General features: G+C 35.3%; 1 protein-coding gene, 1 long non-coding RNA gene and 1 pseudogene across 3 annotated transcripts; 2 read left to right on the top strand and 1 right to left on the bottom strand.

Moving 5' to 3' along the window:
- Positions 1-10,455: 10,455 nt before the first annotated feature.
- LOC128631114 (uncharacterized) lies at positions 10,456-14,711 on the bottom strand (annotated as a pseudogene).
- A 6,778-nt stretch (positions 14,712-21,489) lies between these two features.
- On the top strand, positions 21,490-24,162 carry LOC128631118 (uncharacterized). Of its 2 annotated transcripts, none has more exons than XR_008395265.1 (4): positions 21,490-21,597; positions 21,824-21,894; positions 23,069-23,212; positions 24,116-24,162. It is a non-coding gene; the product is annotated as an uncharacterized LOC128631118 (long non-coding RNA). The 2 variants fall into 2 exon arrangements; XR_008395264.1 differs by having other exon boundaries at positions 22,149-23,212.
- Positions 24,163-24,436: 274 nt separating this feature from the next.
- On the top strand, positions 24,437-27,675 carry LOC108261895 (uncharacterized). The gene is made up of 2 exons (XM_053679230.1): positions 24,437-25,940; positions 26,120-27,675. Exon 2 carries the CDS (start codon positions 26,137-26,139, stop codon positions 27,673-27,675), a length of 1,539 nt encoding a protein of 512 aa, XP_053535205.1. The 5' UTR covers positions 24,437-25,940; positions 26,120-26,136.
- Positions 27,676-27,771: the final 96 nt, after the last annotated feature.

Below are 27,771 nucleotides of genomic sequence, written 5' to 3'. Positions count from 1 at the left end.
TAAAATGTGCAATGAGATATAATTTACCCAACTGTTACCCAACACATGATGTGAGTTACTTGTGTACAATTATTCCTGTAATTCGTTTAATTTCTACCACTAGCTGACTGCTGAGTACAAACTATAATTCCATCAAGGTCATATTTATTTAGGATAAAAGAGTATTTTCTAAAAATAATATACATAATAAATACAGTAGTGTTCATAAAATATATTGTCAAAATTAATTCATAAATTTATGGCGTTACATGAAAAACTTTAAATAGGTGTTTGATCCTTACTGAACACACAATACATAACACACAATAGACAAAATAATTTTAACTTGTGTATTTTATTTACAGAAGTTCAATAATGACATCACAAAGAAAATCAAGCCTCCGTTTTGTCACCTGGAACACTTGTGGTATTAAAAATACCTGTAAGTCACCTGAAAAACTTTCTGATTTGTTGAAAACTCTCAGTGACCTTCGAGCTGATATTGTCTTTTTACAAGAGACACATGTTGGACCAGCGTGCTACAAAATATTGGAAGATGAGACAGGAAAAGATTGGAAAGTCTACTTCACTGTGTACAGCTCCTGCAGCAAAGGAGTTGCAATACTGATAAGAGACAAATAACCGTTTGAGTACATATGCCATGGTGAGGATTGTAGTGGAGGTTACATTGTGCTCTTCTGTCGTCTGTATGGCGAACTGTACACTCTTGTTAACGTGTACAATAATAAGGTAGACAGAGATATCTTAGCTAGATTAAAAAACTATTTGATGGAGACAGCTGAGGGTGTGCTAGTGGTTGGAGGTGATTTCAACACATTTTTGCATCCTAGCTTTGATCGGAGATCTTCACATGCATGGCATTCACAATTCCGAGATATTTTAGAAGACTTTACTGCATCTCTGAATTTAAGAGACACTTGGTCATATTTATACTCTATTGAGAAAGACTTTACCCGATGTCAGAATGAGAGTTACTCTAGATTAGACATGTTTTTCATGCAGGAGGTAAACTTGGAACTGGTGAGTGACAATAGAGTTGAGCAACAGGACATTTCTGATCATCATCCTCTTGTCCTAGAGCTCAGAGTTCACAAACAAACTAAAAAAAAGATCCCAGATGTTGCCAGAAGATTGAAGGGATTTATGTACAGTTCTGACAGGAGGTCAGGAAAGTTTAGTGGGGCAGAAATACTAAGTGCCATTAAGTCTTTGATTGGCATACCTGGTATGGAGAATGTGAAATACTACAAAAGCAATCGCTGTCCACTGACTGAGACCTTAAAGATAGAGTACAATACAATGATAAAGAACAAATAGGTACCTGAGCTATTTAAAACACACAGTGGCACCTTCAATATGAAATATTGAATATTCTACAAAATTCTGGCCAAACGTCTCAGTGTGTTCATTACCCCTTCTTTCAAGGGAAGGACAGAAATTAAACCTGATAAACGTTTTATTGTAACCTTTAAGAAAAAATCACAGAAAATCAAGTGGTCTTACCTCAAGAAAAGACTTGATTATTTGAAAACAAAACAGATCCCCTCTGGCCCCCCAGCAGAGTTCAGCATTCTGGATTCCCTTCTTCCTGAAGTTCAAAACACTTCTGGGGAAGTCAGACATTTGTCACGTGGTTTTCCACTTACCAATACTATCCTCAATTTGGCTCTGAAACATCTAGAAGAAATGGTTTACACTTATAAATGCAAGTGTGGAGAGGCTGCACACCCTGGTAAGTGTCATAAGCCTAAGTGTAAGAAAATCATGTCAGGCCAGTGTTTGCTATCAAAGACAGGTTCTGCTCATACATGCACAGTCAAGAGTAAGCAAGACAGTGTCAACACAAGTGGACGATTTTGAGGAAATTTCAGGACTTAAAATAAATATTACAGAAAATAAAGAGCCTTTTTGAACAGAACACAGAACTCTGCTATTATGTGTGTGTGTGTGTGTGTGTGTGTGTGTGTGTGTGTGTGTGTGTGTGTGTGTGTGTCATGATCCCCCCTTGAAGCAGCGTGCTCTAAGCGCGAATGCGCGAGCACCTGCTTTTCCGTTGTTGACCGTAATGACATCTGGACACGTGTGTTTTGTTTATGTTCCACAAAGTGAATATTTGGTGTGACAAAAAAATAGTTATTGCATTTTTATAAGGAAATGTGCTTTTTTTTTTTTTTTTTTTTTGAGCATCTTGCAAAACCAACCACAGTTCTTCTGGAGACTTTGACTGTCACACTTGCTTCTTATTTTTGCAGCAAAACCTAGCAGATAAAAACTGCCCTTCTTCTTTGCACACAATGGACGATAGAACTCTTAAAATACTAAGGTCACGCTTACTGCAGAACTGAAGTTCACTTGTAGTGAATTAAAATATATTGAGAGCATATTGGAAAAGGCTATGAAATATATTTACCAGTATATTTTAAATATATGCTTATTTTCCTGGATGTATTTTAAATATATTGCTACATTTACTTTACATCTATGTGCATTAGAACGTAAGAATCTCTGCGTAATTGACTGTTTTCATCTATTAAAAAAAAAAGAAAAAAAAAAAAGAAAGAAGTCTTGTAAATGAAGTTGGAATTCAGTTCTTATTTTAGTCAGCAAGTAACTGCTGCATATGGCCATGAACTGTAGCTCACAACTGTTACCTTAATGACACAACTGTTAAAGCTACTATTAAAACAGTTTAGTGTCAGTAAATTTTATACTACTGTTCATTTCAGTACCTTTCTACATACAATCTATCTATGTTTATTTTTCTTTTCTTTTACCACAGTATACTAACTTTTTATTATTACATCAATAAAAAAAATCGTTATTTAGAGTTTGACACATATGAAAATAATAAATAACAGTGTTTGTAGTTGCTTGTGTGTGTATTCATGATTACAATGTGTGAGTTCTCTGAGAACCTTGAATATATTCTTTTATCACTAAATGAGCTGTTATGTACACTGTATATGCTGACAAAATATTTGTAATTGTTAAGATAATATATTTGTAAAGTTAACCACCAGTTACAGATAATGATCATTAATTTATGATTATATATGCACAGTCATGGGAACAAGAAAGTACACACTCCTTCATTTCTAGGTTTTTAATTGATCAGGGCCTAAATAATGATTGTGTGGTCCTCACTAACTTCTTTAAACAAACAAACAAACAAACAAACAAACAAACAAACAAACAAACAAACAAACAAATAAACAAACACCAGATTACAATAGGTAGAATTTTTAGGCTTTTTTTTTTTCTTAAATGTAAATCAGCATTCAGAAACCAGGTTAAAAATAATAAGTACACCCTATAATTCAGTAACTTGTAGAACCTCCTTTAGGAGCAAATACAAGAAGAAAACATTTTCTTTAGGAGTTCATCAGTCTTTCACATCATGTTGGAGAAATTTTGGCCCACTCTTGTTTAGAAAATTGCTTCAGTTTATTGACATTTGAGGGCATTTGTTTGTGTACAGCTCTCTTAATATCCTGCCAAGGGATCTCAAAGGGGTTGAGGTATAGACTTTTACTTGGCCATTCCAAAACCTTGATTTTTTTTCTTCTTTTGCCATTCAGACGTTGATTTGCTGGTGTGCTTGGGTTCAGTTTCCTGTTACATAACCCAATTTTGGTTCAGCTTAAGCTGCTGGACAGATGGCCTCACATTTGTTTCAAGAACATTCTGGTATAAAGTGGAGTTCATCGTTGTCTCAATGACGGCAAGTTTCCCAGGTCCTGCGGCTGCAAAACCAGTCCAAATCATCACCCCTCTACCACTAGACTTGACAGGTGGTATGGGGTGTTTGTGGTGCCACATTGTGTTTGGTTTTTGCCAAACATGGTGCTGTGAATGATAGCCAAACATCTCCACCTTGGTCTCATCAGTCCAAAGTATATTGTTCCAGAACGTTTCTGGTTTGTTCACATGCAATCTTGTAACTGAAATTGTGCTTCACATTCATTTTTGGAGAGAATGGTCTTTTTCATAGCCACCGTTCAATGAAAGCAATACTTGTTCAGGCTTTTTCTGACTGTGCTGTCATGAACATTAACAATTTATGTGCTTACAGAGGCCTGATGGTCACATGATGTAGTTCTTGAGTTTTTCTTTACATCTCTGAGTATTAAACTGTCTGACCTTGGACTGAATTTGCTGAGATATCCACTCCTGGGAAGCCTGGTAACTGCTTTGAAGGCTATCCATTTGTAAACGATCCTCAATTCTCACTGTAGAATGGTGAATATCAAGTTCTCTGGAAATGGCCTTAAAACCCTTGATATAAGGTGATTTAATTAGAGGAAGATGTACTTTTGTTTTCCCATGACAATATGGAGCTAAAAATGTGTGTTAGACATGAATTTATAGAATGTAATAGTTTGTAGTATCAAAACTAAAGTGAAAGCTGTTTATATTTAGTTTATGTTTATAAATGTTTGTAATTTATCAGTAAATAATATTTATATATAATACAATATATAATGATTGACAATGATTTACTATGCATGTTCTCACAAGATTAATTGAATAAAGACATGCACAATCATTCCTGGCTACATGGTTGCATGATTTGTCATGTCCATACATACTCCAAATAATATTTACAGTGGGGGAAATAAGTATTGGACGCATCAGCATTTTAAAAATATATTTTCACTGAGGCTATTCACATGAAATTTTCACCAGACATCGGTATTAACTTAAGAAATCAGGAAATATGAAGAAATCACAACATTGAAGTCCATACATTAAGTTATGTGTAATACAGGGGAATGATACAGGAAAAAAGTATTGAACATACTAACTGAAATTTATTTAATACTTAGCAGAGAAGCATTTGCTTGTAATGACATCTTCAAGACGCTTCCTGCATGAAAAAAATTAATCCTGTTTCTCCAAACATGGTCTGTGGTATGACAGCTAAAATTGTTCAATTTTGATCTCGTCTGACCAGACTACACTCTCCTAGTATTTCATAGGCTTGTCCAAATGAGTTGAAGCAAACGTTAAATGAGCTTCAACATGCCGTTTCTTTAGTAATGGAGTCTTGCGGGGTGAGCGTGAGCAGGGGAGTGCATTGCCTATTGTTTTCTCTGTGACGATGGCACCTGCTGCCTCCAAGTGTTTCTGGGGCAATTTCTGAGTGATCCTTGGCTCTTGGGCTACTCTTCTGACTATTCTTCTGACTCCCTGGTCAGAAATCTTACGAGGAGCTCCTGTGTGTGGCCGGTTGATGATGGAGTGATGTTGCTTCCACTTGTGGATAATGGACCCAATGGTGCTTACTGTTTTTGAAATATGTCTGTATCCAATTTCATCAATATGTTTTGCAACAATAAGGATGAGAAGGCCTTGAGAGAGCCCTTTGCTTTTACCCATCATGAGTTGTTTCTTGTGTGACACCTTGGTAACGAAAAGCCTTTTTGTAGACCATCAACTTACTAACCCAGCTGATATTAATTTGCACACATAGGGGGTATAATTACTTACAGATTTCATCTTGTTCCTCGCCTTACCTTGCCTTGGAGAACTGCTTTTTTTTTAGCATGTTCAATACTTTTTTCCTGTGTCATTCCACTTTATTACACATCACTTTATTTATAGAGTTTAATGTTGTGAATTCTTTATATTTCTTGATTTCTTGAGTTAATACTGATGGCTGGTGAAAATTTCATGTGAACAGCCTCATTGTAAATACATTTACTGAACATTTTTTGATGCGTCCAATACTTATTTCCCCCACTGTAAAATTGACTATAAACATGGGCTTCATAGAAAGTGTTACCAAACACTCTAACAGTGATCATTAATGTTTTCTCCAATTTGCTTTTCCTGCCATATATTACATAGAATAATCATTTCTTTCTTCTGCTGTATGGACCAATAACTACATCACCTGTGACATGCTCTTGTGTTTTCAAAGCTCCTCTGAATTGTATGATTCATGTGACTGTTTGTTCTGCTACTAGGTGAGTGCACAAGGTAGCTTTCAAAAGAGGAAATCTATAGAATAACATTTAAAATATTTACTGAAATTTATGTGAATTACAACATTACAAATACATACCTTACAATAGTTCCTGAATGCTATTAAATTATTGTTCCTCAATAGAATTGAATGTTTTTCTAAATACATTTAGTTATTAGCAGGCAATAATAAATTCTAATTAAATATGTGCCATTACATTATATTTTGAAACAATTGCCGCATGAACTGGATGTTCATATGTATTACAAAAGTATGGCTTAAATAATGATTTGTTTGTTTTGAATTCTGAATTTTTAAATTATTTTAATATCAATGATGAATAGCCTAACAAAGTAATCATTCACAATAATTCTTAACTTCAAACCAGATAACAGCATTTGTTTTGGTTTCATGCAGAAGATTTGGTTATTTTGTGGGCATCCTGGAAAAAATTCCATTTGGTAATAAACAGAATTACTTACATTGAACATTGGACAGTGAACAACAGTTGTCTGAGCTGAACTGAGATCAGCAACAGCAAACACTTATGTCTCCCTGCATTTAATATAATATACAATATATTTATTGTTTGCAATGTCAAGTTCATCCATTTATCATTTGAAGTTCATTTGTATGCTCAGAAGAAAAAAATATGGTCTAATTTGTCAAACATCAACATTTTTTTTTTTTTTTTTTTGTAGAGCATGCTGTTTTCCTCAGTGTATGACTATCAAATACTGCTTATAGAGTTTTATATTTTACTTTAACTTGAGTCTTGTCAACTGTTCAGAGCCTTTGAGTTGAAGCTGCTTGTGTGTTGTCTGGTGTTAAGTAGTGTTATGGTGTTAGTGTTGACTATAGCACCTAGGCCACAATTTAGAATTTCCACTTTGTCTGTTATTTTGCTATTAATAAAACATAGACCCCGACACAACTGCAAGGTTTTGACTATTTACAAATGACATAAAAAAAAACAAAAAAAACATTTATATCATATTCTGAAGCGGCATGACTTACACTTTTGTTAAAACTGACAGAAAGCCTCTTTAAATGTGTCATGGAGTTAAATGAATTAATTATTTAATTATATTATTTGGCACGTGCAAATATTTCGACACACTTCTGTTTGTCAAAACTTATTAGGCCTTAAAGCATCATGAAAAACTAAACTACATTTTCTGAGATTTTAACACAGGCGTACATGTCTCACATATTAAAAGACAATTTTAGTATCCGTTAATTTTAATTGTTGGAGAAAACTGGTTAATATTGAGCTTTTTTTCCGCTAGTTTCGTCTTCGGGGTTTAAAATGCCATTACAGGCAGTGATGTTGCAATGTACTATAGTACATCGATGACGCGTTGGTGTCTCATAATTATTCATGAGACTGTGTGTTATTATCCTATGAGGAGATGCTGTCTCTTAATTATTCATGGCCGGTCCAGTGTACGATTTTACACTTTTCACTTCCGGTGCAAGAACATTTTGCGCCTGGACTTTTGTTTGTTTTGTCTGACTTGTATGTGCCTTGTGGGAATTATTTAGCCTTTATATATATATACACCATTGACTACATTTACCTATCCTGCACTGTGGCTTACAAACATGGCCGCCATGGATCGCAATTCCCAGAGCACTCACATTCATTGTAATCATGCACACCTGCATCCGATCTCACGCACAATCGCACCACACATAATAGAGACTGTTTGAACACTAAATATTTGCAAAGTATTACGTGAGTTTCCATATACCAAGTGTTTGTTTCTCGATACGTGTGTGATTGTTTTGATATTGTTCTTTCGCTCATTCTCGATTCTTGTTTTGCCTTGTTTGCTGATCGCCTGACCTATTGCCTGTTTATGAACACTTCTATGTTTCACGATTTGAATTTGTCTGCCTGTTGCTCATATAATAAAGCTTTTATCTGCATTTGCATCCTTCCTACCTCCTTTACGTCCATTACGTGACATCTATACAGCTTGTAGATCTGCTCCCACTCTCCAGACTGGTCCACTATCAGCATGTGTCAATGAAATAAGTCCAATTTAAAAAACTTAACAATGACAAAGATGAGATATAATGAGATCATTATTATCGGAACACCAACACTTCTGCTCATACATACACAGTCAACAAGATATAAGAACGTGCTTAGAAGAGTGGAACATTTCACAAGAATTTCAGGACTTAAAATAAGCTGTGATGAATGTTAACAGCACTGTTTATGCATCCCAGTTTTATGGTAGATTCTGACAATATGTCCATCAAACACATAATTACATACTCATTGGCATCTAGAAGCAATTTAGAATAGAATGTTTTAGTCAGTGTGATGAAACCACAGAACCTATAATATATTAGATTATATGCCTATAATCCTCTTTATTGGGAAAAGAAAGTTATTTAGAATGCATCTGTCTTTAATTTATTTATTCATTTTCATATGATTCATTTACATGTGACTCATTTACATGTGATACATTTTCATGTGATTCATTTTCATGTGATCCATTTACGTATGATTTATTTACATGTGATTCATTTACTAATTTGCTTCACTTTAAATCCAGATTTGGAATGCATTTGATAAAATCTTGTGAGCAAAAGGTCTGTTATTGGTGATCTCAGGTCTCCTTTGGTGAACAGTTCAATAAAAACTTAATGTAAAGCCCATAATGAACTTTCTTTTACTTTCACACTATGCGTTGTTACTCAGATGAGGACTGATTCCCTTCTGAGTCTGGTTCCTCTCAAGGTTTCTTCCTCATATCATCTTTTGGAGTTTTTCCTTGCCACAGTCGCCACCGGCTTGCTCAATAGGGATTAATTCACACACTAAAAATCTGTATCCTGTGTTTATATGTTTCTGTAAAGCTGATTTGAGACAATGTCCATTGTAAAATGTGCTATAGATATAAAATTTTATTGAATTGAATTGTTATGGCCATTTCAGTAAGGACCCATTGGTACCACAGTGGGAGATCAATGTCCATCACTGTATCCACAATTAAAATAGACTTTTTGTTAGCAGAAATATTTCACTGATAACTGATTCCTTAGTGAGCTAGTTAGTCATGCAGGGTTAAGCATGATGAACTTGTGGTCAGCTCTTTTCATCAGTTAAAATCTTCACTTTTTAGATACTTCTTGATTTTCACTCAGTTGGATTTTTGCCTCTATATTTCTACTCTTATTTGAGAAAGATTTTGACCAAACCTCGGGCTATAGATAGGCTATACATTTGCTTAAGTACATCTCTTTAGAAGGATCTGTAATCTATAGTTATATGTAGTATGTATGCTGGTAAACAGAACTTTTTTGCAGTACTTAAAGTAAAAGCTTATTGTATTTAGTTAATATTTCTAAATATTTAGAAATCACGTTTTTTCATACGGTTTCACATGACTTGTCACGTGCGATCATGCGGTATCCTGCACGCATGGTTCTAAGAATTTAAATTAATTTGTTGTGCTTCACACAACAACCACGAGGTGAAGCATAGAACAACATAGCTTAACACAGTATAATAAAAATGGAATGTGTGGTTGAATGGTTCACATAAAAATATAAAGTTTCTAATTAATTTAAGTATATAAAGTGAGCATGATTGAGTCATGTGGTACAGGTATAATAACTATAGTATTTAAATTAACGTTGCTATTATATGTGTGCAAGGACAGAGCAGTGGTAACCTACAGGTTTAATACGCCAGTGACTGGAGATTGAGCCCCAGCTCAAGTGTTTTTTTTTTTTTTTTTTTTGACTGTAGAAGGTTCCTCAAGGTAACATTAAATTAATTCTATCTTCTCCTTTCTTGCCAATGGAAACTTTTATTCTTTTCTAAGATTAATTTTCTTTTCTTTTCCTAGTTTTATTGTTTAAAAAAGACGAGTTTAAAGTGAACACAGAAGTCCATACACTGAAAAAAAGCCCAGTGAATTTACTTAATTTAAATTTGTGCATCGGTTAACTTGAATTACATTAACATAATTTGTTTTCATACATCAAACATGACTTCATCAAATATTTTATCCATCCATCCATCCATCTTCTACCACTTACTCCTTCTTCAGGCTCTTAACCTGGAGCCTATCCCAGGTAACATCGGGCAAAGGGTGGGGTACACCCTGGACAGGGTGCCAGTCCATCGCAGGGCACAATCACATACTCACTCACACACCCATTCATACACTACGGACACTTTAGACACGCCAATCTGCCTACCATGCATGTCTTTGGCATTGCAAAATATTAATGTAGATAATATTTAAGTAGTTTAATAGTTTCATTCTCAGTGCTTCATGGGAGTGAGCAACATGATTTTATTTTTATTAAAATGAAAGTTTTTTTCTTAATGCATTTCTGCATTGTTCAAAAGAAACAAAGTTTATTTATTAAAGGAAAAGTTGAATCAACTGTTTAAATACACTACCTGTCAAAAGTTTTAAAACACTTATTCAAAATATTTTTTCCACACAATAGAATCATATTACCCCCAGAAAAGCTACTGTATGAAATAACACAAATGGGTCAAGTCTGTGTACTTAATCTTTAATGTAGAAATGAACTACAATCCTAAATTATTTTAAAGTCACATTTGGGGTTTTTTAGCAAATCCAAAACAGGATACATAATGTACAAGGTAAAGTTAATGAAAGTTTGAAAATGATCTTCTACATGCCAGTGTGTGTCCCCAATGCTCAACCATGGCTGGAAGAAGAACTTTAAACAGTCTGTTGTTATAATTATTGTATGCCATTTCTGTCAGTTCCTCAAACCAGAAAAAATTTCTGACAGCAACCAAGTCAGACTTTGTTGTCAGTTTAGCCTTCTTTCGAATGTGGTCCTTCACCGCGTGCCACAGTCTTAAGTTAGTTTATACCCTCTTCAGCAATGACTCTTTTTGAAGCGGTGTACTTAGGGTCATTGGATTTGAAAAAAATTGGTGGTATACTCCGAAGTTATCCCTAATATATGGAGCTGCTCTTTCTTTTATAATAGCATCCTCAAAGAACAAATGATCCATTATCCCTAAGAAGATTGCAATAGTCCAGTTGTCGGGAACCTTTTTGGCTGAGAGAGCCATGAACGCCACATATTTTAAAATGTAATTCCGTGAGAGCCATACAATATGTTTAAAACTAAATACAAGTAAATGTGTGCATTTTATGTAAGACCAACACTTTTAAAGTACTATAAGTCTCTGAATTCTTTTTAATAACGTTGTTATGCTGTTGCTAACCAATGATGAATAAAGTACTTCTTACCATTAATGCGACTTCTGGTGCTGCATGGTTTTGCTGATGGCTTTGTAGTCTGGTTGATACGTGGTGAGGTTAAGCTTCATGCAGGCGTTGAGACTTCCATCCATTAAACGTGATCGTAGGTTGGTCTTAATGTTCTTTAGATGTGAGAAAGACTGCTCACATGCATACGTAGAGCCAAACATTGTCAGTACAGAAATACTCACACGCTGCAGTGTGTGGTATGTGACGGGAAGCGCGTTCCAAGTTTTGACAATCAGCTGGTCCGCGGGTTGAAGTTTTTTAATTTCTCCCCAGTTGTGTTTGCTCGCCAACTCTGCTTGCTGTTGTGCAAGTCTTTCCAAATCTTCATTCAGTGACTTGAACTTATTCACCCACATGTCTGAAGCCTTCAGGTCAGCAGCTTGTAGCTCAAAATCTCTGACGGAGACACCGGGGATGTAACTCAGGTCGGCGCTGTCCACTGCACACTCGTGTGGATGGGTGATGAACTTAAAAAGATGAGTGCGCTCACGAAATTCTCCAAAGCACGCTTTGAATGACTGCAGGAGATTAGATGTGAAGCCCGCTAGCTGCTGAAGATCAAGATGTTGAGCAGGGTCACTTGCTGTGCATGCATCTTTAAACTCTCCCAGTTTTTCAAAGTGTAGTAAACGACCTGTTTCAATGTCAGCGATGAAGAGTTCTAGCTTGTTTTCAAATGCAAACACTGCTTGTTGAAGGGATAAGACTGTATTTCCAACGCCTTGCATTTTCACATTGAGCTGGTTCAGATGTTCAGTCATGTCCACGAAATAGTAGAACTTCAGGAGCCACTCAGTGTTAGCTAACTCAGGATGCTCAACGTTTTTCATTTCAAGAAAAGTCCGGATTTCGCTCAGACAAGCCGCGAAACGGCTGAGCACCTTCCCTCTTGACAACCAACACACATTGCTGTGCAGAAGCAGACCAGGATAATTATTACCAACTTCATCCAGCAGTGTTTTAAACTGGAGATCATTTAAAGCTTGGGCAACAATAAAGTTGACCACCCGAATGACCAGCGACATCACCTCACCAAGCTGCTCGCCACACATCTGAGCACAAAGCGCCTCCTGATGTAGGATGCAGTGAAAACTTAGGATGGGTCTCTTTTCATGTTCACGAAGAAGTGCTACGAATCCTGTTTTTCCCCACCATGCATGGAGCACCATCAGTACACACCAAAATAAGTTTATCCATCGGTAGCGAGCTCAGTGAAGGACTTGAATAAATCCTCCCCTCTTGTTGTCCCTTTCATAGGCAAAACAGCAAGACTTTCCTCACGTAGTGTGTCACTGACAGCATACCTTGCAATCACGCTGAACTGGGATAAATGGTTTACGTCTGTTGATTCATCCAAAGCGAGAGTAAAGAATGGTGCTGCATTTATGTCCTTCAATTGTGTTGCCTCAATTTGATTTGCCATCATGATGGTACGATCGTGAACAGTTCTTGCCGACAGAGACATGTCTTTTATTCGTTTGATCATCTTGTCTTTTTCTGAAAAGTCGTCAAAAAGTTCATTGGCAACATCAAGCATGAATGTTTTGGCATACTCCCCATCTGTGACTGGCTTTCCGTTTCTCACAATTGCTAAAGCACCAGCAAAGCTAGCCGAATTCCAGTCACCTTGTTGGGTCCAAACACGGAGTTGCTGCTGACTAGCTTGCACTCTTCACAGTAGCTCTTGACATGCTCTCTTCCTGCTGTCCCCTGCAGGATATTTCGATGCAAATGTAGTATGGCGTGTGTCGAAGTGCCGCTTTATATTTGACTGTTTCATCGATGCAGTTTCATCATTGCATATTAGACACACTGCAGAACCTGCTCTCTCCACAAAGGCGAATTCCTCTTTCCATTCCTGCTGAAAAGTACGATACTCCTCATCTTTTTTTCTTTTAGCCATCTTCTTCGATAAAAGGGTTTCTGCAATTAGCTAGCTGACTATTTGATTCAAAGGAGGGAAGTTTACTTCCTGACCTCACAACGACCCATGTACGTTACGCATTATCCAATAAAAATTTGGTGTCGTCCCGGAGGACAGCTATGATTGGCTCCAGCCACCCGCAACCATGAACATGAGCGGTAGGAAATGAATGGATTGAAATACATGAGAATGTTTTATATTTTTAACGTTATTATTTTTTTTATTAAAGATTTGTCTGCGAGCGAGATGCAGCCATCGAAAGAGCCACATCTGGCTCGCGAGCCATAGGTTCCCGCCATAGGCGCTGGTCCTAGTCTTGATATTGTTCCCCACACATGAACTTATAATGGGTGTTTTGGCTTTGGTTTGGAGACACGTCTCCCCGTTGTCACATAATGGCGTTGAGGACAGATGCAATCACAGTTAAGAGCTTTATTGAAGAGCATATATTCCAGAGGGCAAGGCAAAAACAGCAACAAAGATAGGCAGAGGTCAGGCAATCAGATAACCGGTCTAGATCAGGTACTTCAGAAATCAAGGTCAAGGGAACAAATAAAGTAAAAAACCAGAATAACAACACAATAGCATGGCTTGGTAAATGACAGAGACAATAGCAATTGAGCATATTACTTCACAAAGACATTGTGAATGAGCAGTCTCTTTTATAGTGTGGTTTTATTGTGAATGTGATTGGGAACAAGTGTATCTGAATAGTATTCCAGAGAAGGTGAATGCGTGTGTGTGTGGGAAGTGTAGTCCATGGTGGCCATGGTTGTAGGCCACAGTGAAGGATGGGAAATGCATTCACCGGTTTGCTGTGACATGACACCCGTCTTACAGAACGACATGGTGGCAAAGCGCTCCAAAGCCACTGTTGTTTCACTGGTGAAGATGATGTTGTGAAATGTCTCCTTCTCATTGATCCATTTTTGCGCTTGCTGGAGATGTATCTCTCTGTTTTTGTCTCTGATCATGGGACAGTGCTGGGTTTTCATGTACTTCCAGCCCATTATTTGCCTGATCCTCCAAATGGATTGCTCACTGATGTCTAATCCATTTTCATGCCACAGCTGTTGTTTCACAGAAGCTGAAGTCAGTTCATCATTCTGGCTAGTAATGTTCATAATCATAATGGCTGTAATAATGTCATTAAAAACCAATGGAAAAAATATATATATTTGTCATCACCAACATTATAACACCACTGCTTTGTTTTAGTTTACTTTTTAATACCATCATATTGTATGAAGTTTGTAAGATATAACTTACGTATTTATCTTGCGAGGTTTATGCATGCGTGGTCTTCGTTCTTTGTAGTGTCTTCTGATTGTGCTCAATGTAGCCTGTACCCCAACTTAGATGGTGTTGTATTTCTCGGGTGGATCTTCCAGCAGCCCTCATCATCCTGATGTATTGTGAATGCACTTTGATGACCTTGGTCATTTTGAGATGCCTTTACAGAAGGATCATCTGTATTAATCCATGCACACGTAGGTGGCCATTGGGGGCGTGAACAACACTGACTAGAGGCCCATGCCAGTTAAAAAGATTCAGGTGATGGATTATTAGCAATTTATTGTCATTCCAACATTTTTTTTTTCACAATTTAGCTGTCTTTTTATTTTAAGGATCTAATAAATTGCATGTATAAAATTATTTAATTTACAAGTGTCATGTTTGGGATTTTTTTTTTTTTTTAGCTTATTCATCATTTAGTATAGCTTCTGACTATCAAATCAAAATAGAGTTGTGATTTAATGACATAATGATTATTTATTCAGAAATAGAAGTAATTAAATACAAAAATGCTACTTTAAATTTTAAGTCTCACAGTGTGCTTTCAGTTGTTGGACTCCACATTTATATTTTTTATGACCTGTGGAGATATTCAAGACAACTATATTATATATTTTTTATTTAATATATAAAATAGTTTATTCACAAGTGTCATGTTTGTGATTTTTATTCGCTATACAGAATATTTAGAGCAATATCCATAAATAGGTGCAGTTGTATAGACTACAATTTAATTTCCCAGTTTAACTTAGATTTTACTGTAGCTTGAAAAAAAAAAAAAAAAAGAATGCTTTGTAACATTATTTTACTGTCTTTCATTTCTTTTCACCATGCCAGCTTCTATGGCTATATTCATGGTTGGAGCATAGTTGGATTTAGTTATTTAAGTTAGAGTTAAATAATGTGTTTAGATTCATTTTTCCTAAAAACTCTAAAGCTAAATGTGGATTCACTTGATTAAAAGCCGTTTCAAAAGTATCAGCTTAATAATACAGTTTCCTCAGATATGTAGAAGTATGACAGTCCAGTAAAGCATGTTTAATGGAAGATGAGCACTTTGGCGGATTTTTTTCCTGATAGTAAAAATTGTTGTGTGAGTCTTCTATGTCCTATCCGACATCATGTGTAAATGACTTGATCTCAGCAATTATTAAAAGGGAACACATATCTTATCCCAGCAACAAGTTTTATTTCCTGTAATTTATTGTTTAGACATTGATCCCACTCCAAACGCCATTTGTTTTTGATGTATGCATTCAGAGTTGGTTTCAAATCTGTGGAAAGTATAGGACATTTTAATGGGTCAGTAGCCAGTGCTTCTCTGGCAGCTCTGTCTGCTTGCTCATTACCGGAGATTCATGAATCCAGGTACCCAGCAGAAAATAATATTAAAACTCTTTGCTTCAAGAGATGACAGTCTGTTTAAAATCTTCACGATTGGTGAGTGATCAGTTTTAGTAGCTTTCAGTGCTTCAAGACACAATTTTGAATCAGTTATTATTAAAAAATGCTTTTGTGGAGCAGTCTCAATAAACTTCAGTGCCAGTAGAAGAGCGTTTGACTCTGCAGTGAAAACTACACATTTACCATGACACAGTTGGTTTGTTGCAAAAGCCTCTGCCACTTTATTTCCAGATTAAGATCCATTTGTGTATATTGAAATATGATGTGGCTATACTGCTCTTATGTCCAGAAATTGTTGATGGAAATCATTCAGATGTGTTTTGGATTTATGGTTCCTTGTTAAATCCAGAAGGATTTTTGGCTTTTTGAGATCCCATGGAGGAATTTTGCAAAAGTGTGTCTGTTCCAAACTGTTTAAATCCACTTTCAAGTTCTCCAGATGCGTTTTTATACATGGGCCAAATGGATGAATGAAATTTGTTTTTTTTTTTCCATATATTGTTGAGCATATGCTCACTTACTGTAGCTTGAGTAGCTTTGGATTCGTATGCAAATGTACTGGGCGATTAATGAGCAATTATCATCTTTAAGTAATCTTATCATCTTTTGACTCATCAAATTGAAGGGGAGAAGCAGAAGAATAAAACTTGGAGAGTCATATAAATTGTTTTTTATCGTTATACATCATGGTAAAAACAGATGCATAGATCACATAAGCAGTCATACAATAATTAAGAAATAAAACAGTACGGGATATTGTTTCTTTTGAATGTTTTTTGCTGCTTTTAATGTGGGCTGCTCAAATGGCTTATGGGTCAAGAAACCTTGTCACCACACATCTCACTTGTTTACCATCGGTTTCATTGTCCGCTGTCCGCTCTCTTTTGGTCTAACCCAAAACCGGTGTTCCATGTAGGGCTTGCACCGCTTGAAATGAGATTTGTTGCTGATTGCTCTAATCAGGGGGAGAATGTGGTCAGCCACGTCTTCCACAGTGAGCAGAATTTGTCTGGCCCACTTGTGGGCCACATACTTGCTTTAGTTCTGGCCCAGTATAAGCCTGGGTCCCCGGCCAAAAACTGGTCCACACATTGAAAACCGACACATACAATTTCCTCTGGCCCAGATCCGGCCCACACACTGTAAAGTGACTTATATTGTTTTATGTGGCCCGGGTCTGGCCCAGACACTGTAAGACAGATCTGGCTGAGAGTCGGTTTGGTCTCCGGGCCAGATGTGGCCCAGAAACTGCTAAATGTACTTCATTTTAGCAGAGAAACACAAATTCAACCATTTAATAAGATTAATGACTTTTATTAAACATGAACAAATACACTACAATACGAACATCTATTAACAACACTCCTTTAAAAACAACAAAATAACAAGTAAATATATTTACAGGATATTTAAAGACAAAAAAAATTCTCACACACAGGCACACTCACAAATATATTCAACCACTTAAAAACATCAAGGAGTTTTACAAACAATTAAAAAAAATACAATATGAACAATATGAATTCATACAATATGTATATAATATGAATATTTATTAACAAAAAAGAAAATAAGTCAAACAAATGTATTTACATTTTGTAAAGAACAGACATATAGAGACCATACAGTTCCAGTCAGAAGTTTGCATGCCCCCTTTGAACAGGACGATCGGTGTAAATTATCAGTATTTTGTGTTTTGGGTGACATGTAAATATCTATTTAGCTTCTGAAGGGTAGTACTAAATATATAAAAAAAGAACAAACTAACAATTAGTTAGTTGTGTACCCCTCGTAGTTGTGTATGAGGGGTCAAATATGCAGAAGATGTTGGTAAGGCAAAGAATGTGCTGGAGCTGGAGGATTTTTCCTGAAGAACAGTGGTCAATTTAATTACTCAGGACAAACAAGGGACTCATGTACAACTATCACAAAACAAAAAATAGTCATGGATCATCCAGGTATTAAGAATCAAGAGTATGAGGGTATGTAAACTTTTGAATGGGGTAATTTTTTATAAATTCAACTATTGTCTTATGGACTATATGTAAACATCTGTTATGTGAAATAGCTTATTCAGGGCAGTACTAAATAATAAAAAAAACAACATGATCATGTTCAACAAGAACATTTTTATGATCCCTCTTATTTTGTTAAGAGTATTAAGACTTTGTAGATTCTGCAAGGGGTATGTAAACTTTCGACTGCAACTGTGTACCAACACCCACACACACACAAATTGAACCACATAAAAACAGCAAGGATTTTTATAAACAATTAAAAAGAGACTATAATATGAACATTTTAAAAAGTAACAAATAGTGCAACCCCCCCCCCTCATTTATTTATAATATATTTCTAATGTATTTCATAACATATTTATCATGTATTTCATAACATTAACACTAGTAGCACAGACATATCTGTAATCTATAGTTATATGTGTTGTTATAAAAACTTGTTAACAAGTGTGTGTATGACATGAATTCAATAGTTGTAAATTTGCAATACCCTAACCTTATACCTAATATCTATTAAATAGTAAAATCTGATTGTATTTATGTTTCTAAAGATTTGTAAGCTATCAGTAATTGCATCTACAGTGCATGTTAATATAATACTAATTAAATAAATCATTAATCATTAAAAAATGTAAAGTACATTAGTAAAGATTAGTCAAGATTGACATTCAAGTGGTTAAGTAGGTGGTTAAGTACAACAACAAAAGCATTTTTAACCCTATTACCCAGTATGGCCAGAAAACCAGTTTGCCCGTCTTTGATCTATTCCCGTAAGGACGATATACCGGCTTGGTCGTCTATGCCAAATCCCCGTAAGGCCGATATAGAGGATTTATAGTGTAAACGTTATCCCCGTAAAGCCGGTGTACCGGCATTACTCTGCTATGATTCCTTACTTATTTAATTATTATTTTTTAACCCGGAAGGTTGATGACGTCATGACGCGATTACATTATTACGCCGGCATTACGATGAAGATCCAAGCGTGAATATTGGTGTATTAGTAGAAGTGAACTAAAAATGCCAAAGCGAAAAGCTAATCATGTTCCAGGTAATGTTACACCTACAGTGAACACAGGTACATCTAAAACAGTGAAAAAAAAGAGAAAACATACACAGTTACACAGGCGAGAGCGAGGATTCTAGATAGTGATAGCAGTGAAAGTTCAGGCGATGTTGAAACGGAAACTGATAGTGACGCAAACTCTCCTGATTCAGACCCTGATCCGTCTTCATCTTCAGCATCAACCAGTGCGACTGACACTGCAGGGGTCTGGAGTCATAACCTGACCACACACACACACACACACACACACACACACACACACACACACACACACACACACACACACACACACACAAAACAAACACACACAACAAACACACAGTAAATAATACACAGGCACCCTTACTTCGGGTCTGGACTGCAGGCCCAAAACAGCAACAAAATAAGCAGAGTGAATTCAGAAATATTGGTACACATTTATGTCTTAGCTTTCTTGAGATTAATAAAGGAAATACCCTTCAAAGTGTTGACTATCTATATTTGATGTAAATAAAAAAATAAATAGATAACATTTATAATATATTTTGAGAGGCTTAATGACATGTTTGGGAATTTGGGACAGGTGTTTTCATTGGTTTAGGACTTAACCCTCATGCACAATTATATGTTTAACATTCTGGAAGTCATTCCTTAATGCCATAACAACAATAAAGGGTTTCAACACCATGAAGTAAGCAACATTATCCACAATTTATTTCTTTCAATAACACCATAATGAAGGATTTAAAAAATATTAAAATCAACAACACGTATACATTTATGAATACTTATTAGGCTGAAGTAAGATATCACAGTCTACACTATTCCCTTACTTATTACAATTCTTCATAAAAACACAATTTAATTCAGAAAAATTCCATCCATGCATCATTTTATCATGGTTGCTAGGGATTTCACATATCCATTCATGCGCTTATTATATACCTTCACCTATCCTCTCTTCATTAAGACTGTCTCAATTTACCTGAAACATGCCATCTTGAAAATTTTTAAATTATAAACAGCTGTACATGATGTGAACTAACTTTATTTTAATTATTATGTATATGTACAATGTATTCCATTTATTGATGATGTACACATCATCAATATGTAGAGCAGATTATTTGTGACAATTTTATATCCTTATGAACATAACTACCTAAATCATGTGTTTGATGCTGACCTCATTACCTTATATAATGGCATATCAATTATCAGTTAAGTTATGTGAAAGCAATCAATGTCTTGTTTTTTTTTTTTTTCATTTCTTGCAACCTAGATTTAAAACCACAATCAAATAACCACTCATGTTTTATTTGTTTTATACTGACACAAAAATGTAATGAAAAGAAGGTTTGTGGAAACTGCATCCACTGTGGCCCCTTTTTGCAATAGTAGCGGTCCCACTATTATTAAAGAGTCCTAATTTTAAAGGACTTACATTCATTCAAGTCATTATATACACTCTGTGTTTCTTACCAGTCGTTACCATACAGTTCATGTTCTTAAAGTCTCTCTGTTTTTATGTTTTAAAATTTTATATCTAGTACAGTATTCTCAATTCTTATTTTTGTCTTGCCCTTTATCCTGTTTGCACATAGCCTGACCACTGCCTTTTTTGTTACTTTTCTCTGCCTCAAGTTTTTGATCTGGTTGAAATCTTTCTAATAAAGCTGTTGAGTACCTGGGAATTAGAATCAAATAGAATAATTACTATTTTGTGTAGCATTTTCCAAAACTCTTCTGGGGAACTCAGACATTTGTCCAATCACCAACCTCATCCTCGATTTGGCTCTGAGGAATCTAGAAGATCTGATTCTCAAAACTGAGACAGAGTGCATGACCTGTCTTTCATTTACAGACATGTTGTGCTCATACATGCCCCTTGGCAGCATTTATGTTGGATGCTTATTAGCAGATGTCCTCCTGCTAAAATTAAATGTCTTGCCCTGTTTGTCTATAATTACAAATACACAGAAATTTACTTTCATTTTGTACCTTAGTTTCATATTGAATCCAGGATTTGCGTTTTTTGGAGGTTATATTTGACTATAACTGGATGTGGACATTTGCATCAGTTTGTTTTCATGGATCACCATTATGGATCACAGGATGTGAGCAGCAGCTGTTCTGTCAATAACACAATCTTAAACCGGATCAAGAAAACCTAGAGTACATTTTCATTTTTGTTTCTAAACTTGACTTTAAATGCCCAAATCATAGAAACAGTCACAGGGTTGTACAGTAGCACAGAGACCTCCAGTAACATTTACTAATTTGTAAAGTGTTTTATTGTTTATTGGTCTATTGTAAATTGTAACTTTATTCATTCCATGTATTATATTCTACATGTTCTTGCAATATTTACAGTTGAAAATAAACCTTTTTTTTTTTTCTTGGGCACACAATTTCCCTAGTGTTTAGTGTTCAAAAACACACATATTCCCAAGCAAGCTTAGGTTTAGTTCTTTATGGGTTAGACAATACATCAGGGAAAGAGGGATGTGCTCATGCAAACATCGCATGAATGTAGGTGTGTGTGTGCATTTCCTGCTTTTTGTTATTCGTTTTGTTTCTCTTGCTTTGTATGTAGGAGCTAAAAGCCTCCTTTTCTTTCTCTTGCCATAATCACCACATTTTGCGGCAAGGTAAGTTCACAACAAGGGACTCTATAAAATAACATTTATAATATTTTTTGAAAAATAGGTTAATAATACACAATACGTAGAGAGCATTTTTTAAAGGAAATAGTATGTGAATGAATTTATGTACTATTACACATTTATGCAATTTTTGGTATTTGATTATTAAATAAACAAAAACACTAACGGTAAACAAAGACACTAACTTACAATGCAAACTTTTATTTTACAGTTGTCTGACTTGAGAACTGAGATCAAGGGATCAAGGAGCGTCAAAAACAAGTAACTTGTCTGGTGTTTAAGGTATGTAAGATGTACTGCACACTAACATGACAAACTTTCTTCCTTTTTAAATGAAATCCATGAACCTACCGTGCCCTCCACTAATATTGGCACCCTTGGTAAATATGAGCAAAGAAGGCTGTGAAAATTTGTTTTTATTGTTGAATCTTTTGATCTTTTGTTTAAAAAAGTCATAAAAATAATCTGCTCTCATGGATATCAAAATATTGCAAACAAAACACATGTTAATTTTTTATTTATTTTTTTTAATATAGGTGTGCAACAATTATTGGCACCCTTTTAGTCAATAGTTTGTTCTACCTCCCTTTGCCAAGATAACAGCTCTGAGTCTTCTTCTATAATGACATGAGGTTGAGAATACATGGCAAGGGTTCTGAGACCATTTCTCCATACAGAATCTCTCCAGATCCTTCAAATTTCGAGGTCCATGCTGGTGGACTAAGTATCCACTCTGCTAAGTATTAAATAAATTTCGGTTACCGTGGTCCGTACTTTTTTCCTATGTCATTCCACTTTATTACACATCACTTTATTTATAGACTTTAATGTTGTGAATTCTTTATATTTCTGGATTTCTTGAGTTAATACTGATGACTGGTGAAAATTTCATGTGAAAAGCCTGAACTTTTTTTGACACGTCCAAAACTTATTTCCCCCACTGTATAATTCATTATAAGCATGGGCTTCATAGAAAGTGTTACCAAACACTCTAACAGTGATCATTAATGTTTCCTCCGAGTTGCTTTTCCTGCCATATATTACATAGAGTAATCATTTCCTTTCTTCTGCTGTATGGACCAATAACTACTTCGCCTGTGACATGCTCTTATGTTTTCAAAGCTCCTCTGAATTGTATGACTGTTTGTTCTGCTGCTAGGTGGGTGCACAAGGTAGCTTTCCAAAGAGGATATCTATATAATAGCATTTAAAATATTTACTGAAATAGATGTGAATTACAACATTACAAATACATACCTTACAATAGTTCCTGAATGCTATTAAATTATTGTTCCTCAATAGAATTGAACGTTTTTCTAAAAACAGTAGCACAAAAATCATATGAATGTAAATATAAAATGTTAGTTTTTAACAGGCAATAATAAATTCTAATTAAATATGTGCCATTACATTATATTTTGAAACAATCGATATGTGAACTGCATGTTTGTTTCAGTGGTCCAAGAGTTTGAGTGTGTTTTCTTGGGACAGCTATGAGAATTGGAGAAAGGTGGACTTCTGACTTGCTCATGAAGGCAGTTTGCATCTACACAATGATGTGGTACTAAGTCCTGAGGATTTTTCCATCCCTTCAAATGAGGTGTGTGTCTAATTTTTACCATGACAGTTTTAATTGTCATTTGAGATAATTAAACCTCTGAAAGCTCCACAGGCGCCGATGGGCCGTTGCGTGCAAAACTATACAATGAGAGTCTACATTGAAAGGAAGACTCTACCCCCTTTCTTTCATGAAAAGCTCGAGCCGATTAGCAGGCTACCATTCTGACAATCCATGCTGCCTCTGATTTTGTTTTATGTTTTCCTCCATAGTCACAACAGAGGCTAGTTTACTAGTTTAAGTGATTTCTGATATGTTTCCAAATGTATGTAGGCTTAGTTAAGGCAACAGACTGTATTGCATGTATTGCATTATCTGCATGGGAGTTGGAAGCAGGGATTAAACATGACAAAAAAATGGATGTGGACAGTTACATCAGTCTGTGTCTACGGATCACGGTCATGAATTACGTGCCGTGAGCAGTAGATGTTCTAAGGTTAATAGTGAGGACTTAAATATGCTCAAGTAAACCTACATGTAATTTGTGCTTCCAAACTTGACTTTACATGTACAAATTCTAAACACATTTACAGATTTGTACAGAGACATGAGGCTTGTAGTAGCTTATATTAGTGTACAATGTGTTTTATTGTTTATTGTTTTATTGGGTGAACAAGTATTTTTATATTGTTCTCAAGCAAGTTTTGCTTTAGGTCTTAAGAGGGTTAAACAATATAGACATCATGGAAATAGGGATGTGCTCATGCAAATGATGCACAAATGTGTACATGTGCTTTCGGTTTTTCACTTTCAGTTCTCTTGAAAAGAGCAAAAATCTCCATCTTTCCATCATCACCACCTTTTGCTGTAAATCCTAGGGACCAGATATTTACAACACCTTTGGCATGTTTTCCTATGTAAAATGCTTCCACTTTTTTTTTCAAGTTCCTGTTTCAAGTTACACTTTATTTCTGCAACCAGATGAGTGCACATGGTAAGTTATATATAATATTTTTATACACCGAATATCTTAGACAATATTATATCATTCTTTTATAATACACTGTTTTACCTAAATGCAGAAGTATAACACATAACACAATGCACAGAAGTAAATGTATATGATGTATGTGGATATTCATATGTATTTCTTAAATACTGATTTGTTTTAGTCTTTAATGATGTAATTTTAAATAACGAACATCAGCTGTGTTCAATTTTGTGTTAGTGTTTTATGGATTATTTCATTTTTTGATTAATTTTATAAATTTGTAACTATAATCAATGATGATCAACATCATTTAGTTGATGTATAAATAATTATCCCAACTGACTTAATGTAAAAGATCAGTGGGGCCATTAGCTTAACATAGAGGATAGGAGAGCCAGGGGAAAATTCTAATTCGTAAACAAAATCACTTACAATGGAAACATTTACTTAACAGTTGTCTGAACTAAGAACCGAGATCAAGTGATTAAGGACCATCAGAGCAAACACTGGTGTCCCTCTGCATTCTTTGAGCCAATCTTGTGCTCTCAAGTTACCTATCTGGTCTATAAGGTAAGAATGCCATGACATTACACTGAATAATATATTGGAGTTTAACTTATTCAAGAAAAGTGTGGTAACAATTTGCACACACAAAATCTTAGTAAATTTAAGTAAGCATATTTTAAACAATGTATGCAAATTTAACTAGCAACTTACTTGATTTATAAGTACATTTTACTCAAGTTTTAGTTAAATTAACTACATAAACATAAACTTTAAGAAATACACATCATCTAAACATTATTATTATTATTGCTTGATGGTCACGAACACTTTTAATAGTTCTAACCACAAGTAGAACACCAATGAATAAATGCAGCCACATCAACCTTTATAAAGACTAAACTGGCAAAACCTCAGATGATTAATGAAGTAAGTTGTGTGTATGCGCACACCATATGCCTGACTGAGAAACACAAAGAGGGTAAACCAAGAAAACTTTATGTTTTATAATACAATAGACTTTGGCATTAAAGCTGTCACAAAACAAGAAAACAACCCATGTTCAAAATTAAGTTCTGTGAACACATGTAAATCCAGCTGAAAAACCATAAACCAACAAGTAAACGTTGTTATTTTTTTTTCTAGTTTTGTGAGCACTTGCCAAATAGTAGTACCCAGTAAAATAAGTAAAATTAAAAAACAAAAACAAAAAACATACACGTTGGGTTTTTAGCTTAGTATTCAAAAGAATTTTCAGAACTTAAAGCATTTAAGTAATTCTAAATTTACAATTTTTTGTAAAAATCATAGGTTTGTTCTTGAAATATTTACTGAATCACTGAATCATTTATTTTTTCAGTGTACGCATTGTGCTATACACTAATATAATAAAATGTATTAGGAAGTTCTTTTTTTTTCTTTTTTGAATAGAAAGTCAAGAACACATGCATATTGTGCACAAATGTGTTTGTCTACTCTGTTTTCCTTTCCCCTTAAAAGTGATACTGTACGTGAGCAAAAAAAGAAAAGAAAAAAAAAAGAACAAAAGCAGTTGCAAACTGTTGCAAAAATTGCCATAAAAACGGGCATATACATAGAAAATATTCTATGGGAGATAATTTACTGTTACCAAAAGTGATGTGATTAACTTGTACACAATATTTCGACTATGTACAATAATTTCTGTAGAATTAACTGAAGCATTTTTCTTAATTTCTTAAATTTGTATTTCTTAATTTCTTTCATTTGTTCTACCAGCTAACTGCCGAACACAAGGTATGTTTTCAACAAGGTTAATCTGTATTAAATAGTACTTATTATGGATTTGATATTTGAGATTGAGGGTTCTTTTAAACATACAACACATGACACACATTAGACAGATATCATATAATATATGATTATATACTATATAATCTAATGTAATTGTTTTAAATTGTGTATTTTATTTACAGACATTCAATCATTAATAATGACAATGCAAGCAGAACAGAAAAGCCTCTTTTTTGTCACCTGGAACACAAACGGTATTAGAGATACCAGGATGTTACCACAAAAGTTCTCAAACATTTTTAAGAGCCTTAGTGACCTTCAGGCTGATATTGTCTTTATACAAGAGACACATGTTGGGACAGACTGTTACAACATCTTAGAAGATGTTCCAGGCTGGAAAGTCTTCTTCACTGTACACAACTCTCGCAGTAAAGGAGTCGCAATACTGATAAGAGACAAAGTACCATTTGAGTACATATGCCATGATGAGGACTACAGTGGTGGCTACATTGTGCTCTTCTGTCATCTGTATGGTGAACTGTACACTCTTGTTAACATGTACAATCATAAGGCAGACAGAGATATCTTAAATAGTTTAAAAGACTATTTGATGGAAACAGCTGAGGGTGTGCTAGTGGTTGGAGGTGATTTCAACACAGTTTTGCATCCTAGCTTTGATCGGAGATCTTTAAGTTCTCATGCAAGACATTCACCATTCAGAGCTTTTTTAGAAGATTTTACTGTTTCTCTCAATCTCAGAGACACCTGGTCATACAAACACTCTACTGATGAGGTCATTACACGGCGTCAGAAAGAACAGACAGCGTCCAGAATAGACATGTTTTTCCTGCCAGAGCACAAATTGGGACTTGTGTGTAATATTGATGTAGCTGAAGCACAGGGTGTTTCTGATCATTATCCTCTTGTACTAGAACTCACAGTTCAGCACAGAACTGAAACAATCCTCCCAAATGTTGCCTTACGGCTGCCGAAGCCTTTTAAATACACACCTGATAGAACACCAGGGAAGATTAGTGGGGCAGAAATACTGAGTACCATTAAATCTTTGACTGACTTAGAAGAGCACTCACTTGATATGGAGCATGTGAAGTCATATAAAGAGCAACGCTGTCAACTGACTGAGACCTTAAAATACAAATACAATTCAATGATAGAGAATAAAGAGGTAGGAGAGAGAAACACCTTTGAGCATTTGATATTCTCTCAAATTTTGGCAAAGCGTCTCAATGCATCCATTTCACCTTCTTTCAAGGGAAAGATAGTGACAAATCTTGATACATTTTCCACTGTGAAATTTGAGACAGGCCCACAGACAATCAAGTGGTCTTTCCTTGAAAGAAAACTTAAGAAGCTACAAACTAGGGTGAAGAAGCCACAACCTAGGGTGAAGAAAACAAAAAGGAGGCCTTCTGCCCCCCCACCAGAGTTCAGCATTCTGGAACGTTTTCTGGATTGCCTTCTTCCTAAAGACCAAATCTCTTCTGAACTCAGACTTTTGGAGCCTGGGTGTCCACTCACAAATGCTATCTTCAATCTGGCTCTGAATGAACTAGAAGCCATAGTTGTACGTAATTTATGTAAGGGAACTGTTTGCTATCAAAGACAGGTTCTGCGTGTACATACACCACCAATCACATCTGATTTTGTGGATATTTTCATAAACAATTTCAAGGAGCAGTCAGGACTTAAAATACGTATCTTACAACATCCAGACTAAGTGGTCTTAAGTTGCTTCACAGAATTAATTCTGTTTTCATTTTATATGTTATAGTAATTGCAATTATTTGTTCCCATATTATTAATTTTGATGGCT

This window comes from Ictalurus punctatus, unplaced genomic scaffold (genome assembly GCF_001660625.3).
Source record: "Ictalurus punctatus breed USDA103 unplaced genomic scaffold, Coco_2.0 tig00000011, whole genome shotgun sequence".
NCBI classification, from domain to species: domain Eukaryota; kingdom Metazoa; phylum Chordata; class Actinopteri; order Siluriformes; family Ictaluridae; genus Ictalurus; species Ictalurus punctatus.
This window is presented reverse-complemented; position numbering and strand designations above follow the sequence as displayed.